This window comes from Ictidomys tridecemlineatus, chromosome 15 (genome assembly GCF_052094955.1).
Source record: "Ictidomys tridecemlineatus isolate mIctTri1 chromosome 15, mIctTri1.hap1, whole genome shotgun sequence".
Lineage (NCBI taxonomy): Eukaryota > Metazoa > Chordata > Mammalia > Rodentia > Sciuridae > Ictidomys > Ictidomys tridecemlineatus.
Window position 1 is genome coordinate 58070348 of NC_135491.1, and position 12445 is coordinate 58082792.

At 63.5% G+C, this 12445-nt stretch overlaps 1 protein-coding gene across 7 annotated transcripts in view; it reads left to right on the forward strand.

The window, feature by feature from the left end:
• The window catches only part of Gse1 (Gse1 coiled-coil protein), a 282134-nt gene that overhangs the window by 188696 nt on the left and 80993 nt on the right, over positions 1-12445 (forward strand). Inside the window, exon 1 of one of the 7 annotated variants that reach the window (XM_005335449.5) lies at positions 8795-9553. The exons of 5 other annotated variants lie outside the window; for them this stretch is intronic. In XM_005335449.5, the coding sequence (XP_005335506.1) occupies positions 9517-9553 (37 nt within the window). In that variant the 5' untranslated portion in view covers positions 8795-9516. Of the gene's footprint in view, positions 1-8794; positions 9554-12445 lie in introns of those variants that run through there. One more of the 7 variants, XM_040279237.2, reaches the window with a different exon arrangement.

Below are 12445 nucleotides of genomic sequence, written 5' to 3' on the forward strand. Positions count from 1 at the left end.
CTTCCCACTCCTGCAAGTGGCTTAATTAAGGAGCTGTGCCGTTTATTTGTGTGTGGACCCGGCTAATTGGCGTGTTTGTCTTTCCCTGTCCTTCCCAGCTGGACAGAGCGTTTGAACAGCACCCGCGGAGAGCGGGGGCTGCAGCACGGTGGCTGCTTCTGAAAACCTGCTCCGCGTCCAGCTATTAGCCGCGTGCATGCTTTGCCGCCGCAGCCACAGCCCGTAAGCACTTAATTGTGGGTGCAGTTAGTCAAGGCGGGCGCTCTCTGCGGATTTCAGGGGTGAGGGAGCCTAATCACACCTGCAATCGAGTGCTTTGGCGGGGACAAAGATGCCCGCTCAGCTAATTGCAGCCACCAACATTGCCCCCGCAGAAAGAATCCCTGGCAGAGGCTCTGGGAGCCGGGCCACGGGGCCTCACAAGGACCCAGAGCTGCAATCACAGCGGCGGTGGTGGGGGGGGCTGGTCTGGCCTGGAGGACCAGCTCTGCGCTCCGCCCAGGAGGCCGCTGGCTTTTCATTAGCGCCGGCCTTCACACAGAGGAGGGTCACGGAGGAGGGACACGGGGGCACTGGCCTCCTCTCGCCCAGCCACTGGCCTTTCCTGAGTTTGCCTGCAGGTCCTGCTGAGGTCCTGCGGGCAGGGCAGGGCTCTGGGGTCAGGCCTGGAAGGAGGCAGAGCCCCTGCCCTGTGGGCGTCTGTCCTGGTGGACGGTGGGCGGTGCTGCTCCTCCTGGGATCTCCTCCGCCCTCACGGTGCCCTCCCTCTGCTGGCCGCGGGCAGAGCGCTTGACCTGCCTCCCGAGGGCCACCTGGAGGCTCCTGGGCCTGCTTCTGTCTGCTGTTGTGGCGGCTGGTTCCGGATCAGGGAGCGAGACCCCTGGTGACTTGTGTCCCCGCTCTTTCTGACCCGGTGCTGGTCGGTGAGCAGGGGCTTTTCGCAGGTGTGAGTCAAGGCCAGGAGGACTTGGGTTTGTCCTGGCACGCGCCTGGCACAAGGCTGCTTTGAAGCCACCCTGCGCAGCCCAGGGCTGATGGCCACACCCCACCCAGAGCTGGGCAGGCTCTTCTTTGGAGAGGGCTCCCTGGGGGAGGGTCTTCTAGGGCCCACCTCATGCCCAAGGCTGTACCTCTGCCCCTGGACCCCCAGGCCATAAAAGCAGAAGCCCAAGTGTCCCAGGATCTGCAGGCAGACCCGTCCCCTGCTGGGTGAGCTCTGGGCGCCCTGTCCCTGGGTGCTTTTCCAGGGTGCGTCTGTGCTTTTCTAGCTTTGGGGTCGATGCCGGGGGCTGTTATGAGCAAAGCCCCTTCTCCAAGCAGGGCGCTGTGTGGGGTAGGGGCAGGGGACAGAGCCCGGAGGAGAGGGGTGGGGGGCAGCAGGCACTGCGTCCAGAGTGGCCAGGGCAGCAGCAGAGGGGAGCCCGAGACGGCTGGGCAGGGGTGGGGGTGAAGGGCCGGAGCGGGAGCACCCACTGGACAGGGCCGCCCAGCAAGCGGAGCCGCCCTGGAGTGCTGGGCGTGGCCTGGGCTCTGCTAGAGGCCAGTCCCCTCTGCTGGACCCTGCAGAGGCAGAACCAGACCCTGGAGGAGGCTGCAGAGTGGGCCCTGTGGTCACCTGCTGCCCCAGGCTGCCACAGGGCCTCTGGTCCCACTAGCTCTCAGGCAGAGTGCAGACGGGCTTGGGGCAGGGATGGGGTGGCCTCACCTGACCTGGCAGGCCCTGTCCCCAGGTGTGCAGGCCACATGCACAGCGCAGAGGCTCTTCCCGGAGCTGGGCGGGGGGCTGGCCTGAGAGCCCCTTTCTTTGTTTGTTGTGCTGGACCCGAGGGCACCTGGACGGTGAAGGGCCAGTGGGAGGCCAGGCTCCTGGGGACCGCGTGGGTGAGCTGGGGCACAGTCCCACGCAGCTGGTCAGCGCACTCTGCGTCCCTGCCTGCCGCCATCGGCCTGCGCCCCTGGTCTGACCCTCCTGACGGGGTCCTGTCCCTGCTGCACAGGGGGGAGCCGAGAGGGGGCAACACCAGGTTGGCACCAGGTGTCAGGAAGCCTGGGACGGCGGCTGCCAGGACTGCGCCTGGCACAGCTCGGGTGGGCGGGCGGGGGCGGGGGCAGGGGCGGGCCCGGGGCTCCGGCTTTGCGGGGCAGCCCCTGCCCTCGTGGCCCGGATTCCGACATGGGGCGGGAGCGGGGGGCTCCGGGTGCCAGTGTGGGCTTGGGGAGGGTGTGACGACACTGGCTCCGCAGGGAAGGAGGGGCCGAGTGCCCGGGGCAGCTTTCCCGCGGAAATCCTTCGGTTTCCTAAATGTGAGAGCGAGCAGATGGTGCGTCTGAGTTTTATTAATCATGGGCTCTCGGGCTGGGAGCCTGCGGGATCACTCGGCCCAAGTGTCCTGCAGAGGAGGAGACCGAAGGCCAGAGCAGGCCAGAGCCCCGCTGCCCTGGGATGGGGGCAGACTGCAGTGGGACCGGCGTCCTCTCCAGTGCCTCAGCCCCAGTACTGTCCTGCCTCCAGTTGATGGCTGAGTGGACATGGTCCTGGGGTAGTCCACCCCTGGAACACCCCAGAGACTGGCTCTGGGACATGGGGTCAGGACTGTGATTGCAGCCCGTGACCCAGCACCCGGGTTCCGCCGGAGTTCCCTGTGGAGGCTGAAATCGGTTCCTGGTCTGTGGGTGGCTCTGCCTCTTGTCACCACCCCAGCCCAGGCTCCAGTGGTGGCCACAGTGAGGGTGTCCTTTGAGCACGGGTGGGTGGGGCCACGTGTGCTGCCAGGGTCCTGCGGGGCACAGGGTCACCTGGCCCAGAGGCTGACATGGCAAGGGTGCCCTGGCCATCTTCAGAGAGGACAGGCCGCGGCCAACCAGCCGGGCAGTCCGGCCAAGTCCTGCCCCCTCTTCCCCACAGGCCTCCCTGTCCTCCGCCCTCCACAGGGACACTCTGAGCCCACGGGGGTCCTGGGGACGAGCCCCAGCACAGGGCACCCCCACCGTGGGGCCAGCACCAGCGCAGTCAGGAGGAGTCCCGCGGCCCATGTCCCCGAGTCCCAGGTGACCGTGCGTCACCGTGCGTCACTGCAGCAGGTGCCCACGGCGGGTCAGGTCAGGTGGGCCGGGTGGAGGTGCTCTGTCTCGGCACAGGGGCTGGGGGTCATCCTGGACAGACCCCGCCGTGCAGACCAGATGGCACGTGGGGGACCATGCCGGGGCCGGGGCCAGGCCTGCACGTGGTCGGTCAGTACCGCGTTAAGTTCTCTTGCCCATCACTTGGCCCTCTGGCCCCGGGCAGCTGCATGGGAGGCTGGGCTGAGGGCAACGTGTTTGGAGAAAGGCCAGTCCCCAAGGACTCGTGCTGCCACTGACCCCCAGGCCTTGGGGGCCACGGGACAGGGCAGGCCTCAGAGTCGCCCCTCACAGGCTGAGCCTCAGGGAGGCGGCTGGGCAGCCCCTGGGCAGTGGCCACACTGACGTCACCCCAGCCTGCACGTGGGTGTCAGCAGAGGGTGAGGCTGGAGGGTGGGCACGTCGCCTGCGAGGTCCTCCTCCCCTTCTGGGGCCACCCTGCCCGGGCCACCCTGCCCAGGGCCTCTGGACGCTGCAGCCTCACTCAGGCCAAGCAGCGCTGAAGCACAGCTGGCCTCGGTGGCGCCCAGGGTGCAGGACCCGGCATTCCACGGGTACAGAGGTGACAGCACGCGTGAGTGCCCTGTAGCCACTGTGACGCGCTGCTACAAGCTGGGCAGCAGGATTCATTCTGAGGGCCCAGGAGGACGGGAGTCCTGAGCCCAGTGTCCCAGGGCCACACTGCTCTGGGGGGCCCAGGGAGGCCCCTTCCTGCCCCAGCGCCTGGTGGCTCAGGGGCTCCTCAGCTTATGGCCAGTGGCTGGGTCCCTGCCTCTGGCCTCCCATGGCCTTTACCCCTGTCCTCTTTCCTCTTCTCCTTCTTAGATAAGGACACTGGTCACTGGGTTTGGGGCCACCCCAGACCCCCGGCACAGCAGACCCCAGACCAGGCAGACGCAGAGCCCTGAGGGTGATACTGCTCACAGGTGGCAGCAGCACCTAGGCCTGTGGAATGTCATAGTGAGGTGACCTTGGGCCTGGCTTGTTTTGGACACAGCACGCCCAAGGACCAGAGCCTGCCCAGGGAGGAACCGGGCATGTGGGTCCCCAGCGTGCCCCTGGGCCGACCTCACTCCTTTGGGCTTCCTGCCCTGGGGACGAGACTTGGTGATAGTCAAGTGGTGTGTGTCCTGGGGGTGGGCAAGTCCCAGCAGAGACCACACCCACAGGAAGGCACAGGGCCTGCCGGTCACCTCAGCCCCAGGGCTGCCGTGGCTCCACCCATCTTCTGGAAGGCAAGAGTGAATCACCCCCGTCTCCAGTTGGAGAAACTGAGGCTGAAAGCCTTGATGTCACTGCCCAAGTTGGGGGACCCCAGCTGGAGACGGGGTCTAGTCTGTCTGACTCCAACCCTCATGGTGGGGAACACAGGCTTGAGAGCCAGCTGGGGCTCAGACTCTGCCACCTATTGGCTGTGTGTCCTCTGGCAGGGTGCCCGACCTCTCTGTGCCTCATCTGGATACTGGAACTCCTCAGGGTGACCTTGAACAGGACTGTGGTGAGGATCCAGTGTGTTATCACAGGAAGAGCTCAGAACAGCAGGCCGCACCCACAGCACCAGAAGAGCCTGCCCTTCCCTCCTAAAGGAGGCAGGCCACCAGCCCCTGCAGGGCCTGGCCAGCCAGCCATGCTGTCCCCCTTTCCTGGAACCCGTGGGGAGCAGCTCCCTTGCACCTTCTCCAGAAGACGAGGTGGCCTGGGGCTGCCTGAGCCGGCTGGGTGCAGCTGGCAGCCGCGGCCTCCCTGGCATGCGCTGGGAGGCTATTTTTACTGTGTTCTGCTGACTCTGACGCTGTCTGTGCTGAGGCAAGGGCAGCCCCGCTAGAGGGAGTCTGGGCCCCTCCATTTTGAAGGTGCCGCGGTGGGGGTGGGGAGGGGCCCTGCTAGCAGGCAGCCCAGCCTCCAGCTCTGTCCCCACTGAGAAATGAGGCCTTGGCTTTGCCCCTAAAATGCAGCCCTGGGAGGTGGGGCCCACCCTTCCTTGACTTCCTGCCAGGCGGGCAGGGGTCTCCCAGGGAGGTGGGGGGAGAGTTTGCCCTGCAGTGTCCCCAGCCTTCAAGAAGGGCCAATCAATCGGAGGCTGGGCTCTGGGAGGCCCAGTGGGCCTTGCTGTCTCTACTCCATACATGCCTGACCCCTCCCCAGAGGAGACCTGGACGGACGGACAGGGCAGGGCCACACCCGTGAAATCTGGAGGACGCTGCCTCCCTGGACACCAGGCAGCTAGCTGGTCCCCTCCCCAGCCAGGTCATCGCACCCCCAGAGAAGGGCTGGCTCCCCCTGGGAATGAATGGCTGTAGTGATGGGTTCCAAAAACCACAGCCAAGCCACAAGGGCCAGTGGGAAGGGAACTCCATCCAGCTCCGCGTTCAGCCACATTAGGCAGACAACCGAGCCATTCATCCGTGTGCGCCGGGAAGCTGCCGCGGGCCTGCCGGGGTGCCTCCTACTTTTCAGCTGTTTGGCATCAGGTCTGGACCTGGGGTGCCGCCCCCTCCCAGAGAGCATCTCATAATCTCATATTTTCCTCCCCTGCCAAGGTCCCCCTCACCAGGAAATGTCACTAGCCTACTTGGAGATGGCAACTCAGGGCAAAAAGAACTTAGCCATCACTAGAATCTTGGGCTGCCTCTTCCCGAGGGTGGGGCTCCAAGCAATTAGGGTTTGGCCTGAGCATTTTAAGATAATTCGATGCAGGCACTCAGCTACTTATGGGGGGAGTGTGTGCCTTTGACAGGAAGCCCCACGGGCTGCCGAGGCCGCCAGCTCCTGGGCCTCTTCTCTGGGCTGCTTCCTGGTACTTGGCACCCAGGACCCAGGCACCCTGGACCTCGCCCAGGCTTGTCTGGCCTGGCCTCCTGGTTTCAGTCTTCAGGGCCCTGGTGGCTGTCCTGCACAGAGGCCAGGCCAGTGGGAAGTCCAGAAGAGAGGGCCTTCCCCACCCTCAGGGGCTGGGTGCCCTCTCCACAGGTGGCTCCCGGATGGAAGCTTCTCTCTGGATCTCTTCCCCACTTTAGCAGGGGAAGGGGGGCGCTGGCGGATTGGGGGAGTCCCTCCCTCTGCACCCTGCCTATGATTGGCCCATAATTACAGGTTTATTGCCTGCGCAGCTATTGTGTAATGACATGTTTGCAAATTAATTTTTATGGCTCCTGCCATTAACATATACAGTAGAGGAAGGTTTGGTATTAATTACTACTGTTGTTCGCGTAATCCCGGAGAATTAAAAACCAATAAAAGAATGACAACAGAAACTGATAGTTTAGGGTCTTTTAAAAATAGTTTATTCCCCCCCACCCCAGTAGTATCGACATTTCCCAAGCTGGTAAGGGTGAGGTGTGGGGGCGGCCACCCGGCCGTCTGCTGCCGTCCTGGAACCCCCCACTCCCAGAGGGGCGCAGATTGTGCAGCACGCGGGTGATAAGTGGGTGATAAACGGGTGGGAGCCCGAAGAGGGCCGGGAGGGGCGGGAGCGGCTCTGGGCCCAGGCCTCGTTCGGGCTGGCGGGTGCCCCCCTCGCAAGGTCGTGGCGAGGGCCACGGGAGGCGCGGGGAGCGCGCCGCCCGCAGCCCCGGAAACAAAGGGCCGCTGCCGCCGAGGGCCTGGCGCGACCTCTGGGGTCAGCGCGGGGCGGAGCGGCTAGATGCCGGCGGCGGCGCGGGCGGCCAGTTTCCTCCGGGTCCGCAGCCTGGCGCCCTCCCTGAGCTGAGAGCACGGCCGCCCGCGGAGGGGGCGCCAGGCGGGGCGCAGCGGGGGCCTGTACTGCTCGCACCCCCGGCGGCCCGGCCCTGGGGGAAGGCACCGCCTGCCTGCGCGCTGTGCCCCAGCAGTTGGCGGCGCGGGGAGGAGCGACACCCGCCCCGCGCTTGGAGCGCTCCGCCCAGCCCATCTAAGATTTTCCTGGCGGGGGGTTGGTGAGTGGCACCGAGGGCTCAGAAGGCACCCCGGGTCCTCCCATCTCCTCCAATTTGCCCTCCAGAGCTTTCCTCTGGGGTATCGTATTCCTGGAGTTCAGCTGTCATCTGAAGCCACCGCGTTTATCAGGGACGGGGGGCTGCCGCTGGGGACCCCTGATTTACCCAGGGGTTGGAGAGCGTTGGCAGGAATCCAAGCCTAGCGTGACCGTGGTGTCTGGCTACGCGTACCTGCGGGCTCAAGCCTGTTCCTCAAACTATGATTGTATCTGGGGTCAAAAGGTGACCTCATAGTGTCACCAAGGCGTGATTCCGGCTGGTTGTGCCACCGAGGGGCCCTTCAGGAGGTAAAAGGGCTTGAAAATAAATTGTCACATCTGAGAGGCAGCTTTGCAGTGTGCGTTTGGAGGAAGGAGGGGCGTGGGTAAATGGATCCTGTCTCTTTAAAATCGCTGGGCTGGACAATGAGCGCACAGGATGTGGTTTGGCGGCAGGGTTTTTTCCCCTTCGATTTGGGGAATTATCACATGGGGCCTTCTTGAGCTGGTGTGAAAGAGAGGCGGCGTGGGGAGGAGAGATACAGGCTGCACACTCACACACACGCTCTGTGCAGTTGATCGTTTTCTTAAACCAAATTAGCCGGGGCTCTCGTTACTATGGTGCAGCCGGGGCTTGCAGAATCCCGGTAATAGCATTTATTAGGTCTATTTGCCTGGAAGCATGCCTTCCCGGATCTGATAATGCACCAGTGCAGCGAGAGTGTGGGAGATGGTATCAAGCATTTGATTACACTTGCAACAGGGATTTTTGTTGGGGTGGGGGGGGGTGAAAGGAGGGAAACCAACTGCCCGCCCTGGGAGCTCACCAGGGCAGCCGCGAGTGCGTTTCCGCAGCTCGCCGTGGGCTTCACAAAAGGCTGCCCGCAGCCCCCGGGGCGGATTGGGGATCCTCCTCCGGGTGCGGGCGGAGGGTGAACTCCCGGCTCCCGCAGCTGTCAGACGTGGGTGGGGAGGGCGGGCGGGCGGGCAGCCAGAGCGCGGAGTTGGGCAGCCGCAGGGGGGGGGACCAGCGGCGCCCGCAGCCGCCCACTGTTTGCAAGCGGCCCCGCTTTGGGGCAGAGGGGAGCACCCTGCCGCCGGCGCAGCACGCCCCGGGCTCTCGGTGCCCCGATCCTGTCCGCATGGACCTGCGGCCCGGCTCCTTGGCAGCGCGGAGGGGAGATCGCAAGTGAAACTATTATTATCGCCCTGCGAAGCATGGAGCTCCTGGAAGATGCCGCGTAGAGACGGAAGGAGCCGCCGCCGCCGCCGCCTGCAGCCGCCCGCCGCTGCGCCCCTACCCTCTCGCTTTCATTAGGGGAGACAAATCTGCTGTCAGGCAGCCAGCTTTCCAATTTACCGATAATGATTCTTGCATGAAAATTGATCGAGGGGCTCTCCACCGCCGTGCGCTCTCGCCTCCCCGCTCTCCTCCTGCCCGGGCTCGAGCCCCCGCGAGTTCTTTCTCCTCCTTCCCCACCCCCTCCGTCTGAGTCAGTGGTGGGACGCCGGGCCAGGAGATAACCCAAGGGGGGTGGCGGCGCTGGCGAGGGGGAGGGGAGAGGCCCTCGGCCTGCCTCCCCTGCCCGAGACTTGTTTGCCATCGCTGCCTCTTTTATTTACGAGGCGAAATCGCCCCTTCGGTACTTCTTGGCTGTTTGGGTATTAATTTTCTCCTCTCCCCTCTCCCGCGCGCCCCCTCCTCCTCTCCCCCACCCCCCTCCTCACCCAGTAGCTAAGGGGAAACGAAAACAAAGCCGATTTCTCCTTGGCAACAAGAGATACCCCCTCCCGCCGCCCCCCTTCCTTTTCCCTTCTGGTTCTGAACGAGAAACCCTGTTGGAAACAGGTCTCTTGACCCTCGCCCTTGACATTCAAATGGCTGAATGGAGGAGAGATTGCTACTCGCACGTCTTGGGGGCTGCTTTTTTTTTTTCCTCCCTTCCCTCTCTCCTCTTTTTCTTTCAAATGAGTAATCCCTGAAGATCTTAACCCCCCAATTTCATCACCCTCACCTCCCCCCTTTATTTTTCTCTCGCTCCTCTTTGCTCTCCCTCCCGCTCCCCTCCACCAGCTCCCCCTCCTTTTTTATTTGCATCTCAAGTCCAAAAGGCAGAAAATACACACGCGGCGAAGACACCGGGCAGCCGTGGAGGCTCGGCCCGTCCTCGGTCGTCAATTACCTCATTGTGGATCTGCCAGCGCCAAGGTGGCCGAAACTGCCCCGGGCTGGCCGGAGAGAGCGCCTTTTGATCATCTTAGGGGGGCTGATTTTTTTTTTTTCCAGCCGCTCTCGGGATCGCTTTTCTTGCCTTTATTTTATTGTTTTGGACATTTTTGAGCGCCGTGGCGTGGACGGTGCTTTTTGTTTCATTGCTGGGTTTTAATATTTTTCATTTCCTTCTTCGTCCCTCTCTGGCCACTATGGAATTCTAATCTGAATCATGTTTGGATTGAAGCCGCCTCTGTATTACTTACCAGGTAAGCGAGCTGTGCGCCTCCCCGTGCCCTCCCTCGCCGCCCGGGCCGGGGTCGGGGCTGCGGGTGGGCGCGCGCGGCCAGGTGCGCGGGGTGCGCGGGGCGCGCGGGAGCCCGGCCGGCCCGCCGCCCGCCGGTGCGCGTCTCGCTCTTTTGTCTGCCCGGAGCCGGCGGCGCGGCGCGGGGGCCGGGCTCTGCGCCTCCCGGGGCGAGTCGGGCGCCCGGTGTGAAGTTACTTTCCCGCGGGCCGCGGCGGCCGGGTGGCGCCCCGGTCCCGGGCTCCCTCTCCTCCCGGCCGCGGCCCGGCGCGCCCCCGCGACGCCCGGCCGTCCTCGCGCCCTCCTGCCGGGATTCCCTGGAAGGTTTTGTTCTTCCGAGGCCGGAGGAGGGGGCCGGAGCTCGGGAGGGCACCGCTTCCTGTTTCCTCCACCTTCCTGCGCTGACAGCAGCCGCCCTGTAACTTTCTGTTTCGGGCCAGTCGCGCTTTCAGCCCGGAGGGGAGGCGAGGGGGCGGCCGCGGCAGGTCTGGGGAGCCCCTCCTGAGTTTGCCTTGTTTGGACCTCGAGACCTTAAGAATACTTGCGTGTAGTTCAAGGGCGCGAGCCAAGGGCCCCTGGGTGGGAGGTGGGAGCCGAACCCTGCCCCGTCCTCCCCTCCCGTGCCCCTGGGCCCCTGGGGTCGGGAGTGATCCCGGGCGCCCCAGGTGGGGCCACGTGACCGTAGGTCGTGAAGGCTGTGCGTGTGGCCGCTTGTTCTAGGAATGAGCTGTTTTTATTTTCCTCCCTTCCTTTGAGCTTTGTCGCACAGTTCTGTGTAGTTGGGGTGCCCATGGGGTGCGGAGGGAGGAGAGGAAGTTCCTGGCCTTTCTCGTTCTGCAGGGTGGCTGCCCTGCAGGTTTATTTCTGAATTGTTTTGCTGGGGAAATGCCCACGTGGCAGGGGGTTGGGTTTTGTGTCTTTCCCTTGTATTAGAGGCTCCTGTCACTTTTGCCAGGCTCACCCCAGCCCCCTGCAAGGAGGTGCGAGGGCAGGAAGGGCCTGGGCAGCACCCAGCTCCTGTGGAGCCAGCCCTGACTGCTCTGATCCAGGGAAAACGTGGTCACCGAGTTAGCAGCAGGGTGAAGGGTCATGGGAGATCCAGAAAATAGCCCAGGAGGAAGGGCTGCAGGCCCTCTGCGCTGCTCTTCCTGGGTCTGTGGCTGCTGGAGTTTACAGCCCTTGCCAGGGACCCGCCAGGTCTGTGTCTCCTGCCGGTGTCTGCACCATTTTCATAGGGTTTCTCAGGGTCTCCATTTCATTCTTGGTCTCTTTTCCCCCTCCACAGCCTGAAATGCAAATCAGCAACCTCAAATGTGGCTTTTCCCCCTCTCTCCACACTTCCCTTCACAGCTCCAGCCAAAATTAGAACGGGAATCCCCAACTTCCTAAAGGGCTGTGTTCTGCACAAGGACCTAGCCCTCTGGAACCTGAGACGCCACCCCCCCACAGCATCTGTGTGGCCGGTGAGAGCTGAGGGCCGGGTGGTGGGCTTCACCCTGGGCCCAGGATGCAGCAGTATGCCCCTGCTGTGCCTGCCTGTACCTTGGCCTCCCTGGGTGTGACCAGGGACAGCAGGGAGAGCCCTTGGCTGTTTATCTCAGGGCAGCCTTGTGGCAGGGATGAGTCTCCTAGGTACAGGGCGCTTGGAGGCGCAGGTGTTTGTAATCTACACCCACTTCACCTGCCACCACGGCTGCAGGCGCATACATATGCATCAGGTGACCGATTTTCTGTTTACACTGGGAGCTTCGGAAAGAAGGGGGATTCAGACTAGAGGTTCAAAGCAACCAAGGAAAAACCAGCCCTGGCTGGGGTGCAGCCACAGCGGCCAGGCTGCAGGGCAAAGCCCCCACCCCACCCAGCCCGAGCCCTGGGAGGCGGGGTGGTGGTGGTGGTGGTATGGCACCAGCCTGTGGGTGAATGTCCCCTCACTGAGGTTAGTGGTTTTGAGTGGCCCTGCCTGGGTGACAGCCCATGGTGTCAGCGTCCTATTCAGGGTGGGGGTTTAAGTGGGAAGGAATGTAGGGTTACAGTCACGTCCTGGAGTGTGTGTGTGTGGGGGGGCAACAGCAGTGGCTTCGTCCCTTGCGCTGCGCTGGTGTTGGGGACCCTCCTGTCGGACCCACTCCCTCCTGGGCAGGGTCTGGCATCTGCCCATTTCACAGACGAGCAGTGTGAGGCCCAGAGGGTTCAGCAGTTGTCCTGCTGGGCAGGGACCTGCTGTGCTGGGTGGGGAAGTGGGGTCTGGGTGTGGTGGGCAGCCTGTGGCCTGAGGTGGGGGGCAGAGCAGCTGGGATCCTGCTCTGGAGCCTCTGGGCCCCGAGTTCTGTCCCTGAAGCCAAATCCCACTGAGGCATTTGTAGCCACCAGAGGCCAGAACCTGCCCCGGGTAGCCACTTGGCATCAAGCGAGAACATGAGTCCAGGTGGCCTGGAGTCCAGCTCTGCCCTTCATGCTGCTGCTGGGGCAGGTGACCCGCTCTCCTTAAAAGACTTGGCTTTCCCATTGGTAAAACGGGACCCGCGAGTGGGTCTCCTCGGGTTGGTGTTGATGGGTGCTGTCCCTGCCAGGGGTAAATAAAGTTTTATTGGCACGCAGCCACGCCCACTCCTCTCTGTCCATTCTCCGCAGCTTCCACACTATGGTGGCAAAGCAGAGTGGTTGCAGCGGAGACCTTAAATGGCCAGGCCTAAAGGGCAGCTCGTCCTTCGCAGGAAGGTTGGCCGGCCTTCTGGACAAGGGAAAGGGACTGGGTCCTCCAGGCACTGGGTCGGGGCCTAGGACAAAGTGATTGCAGAGAGTCCCCAGCTCCTTGGTGACAGAGTCCTGGACTGGGCCTCTGCCCTCTCCTGTGTGT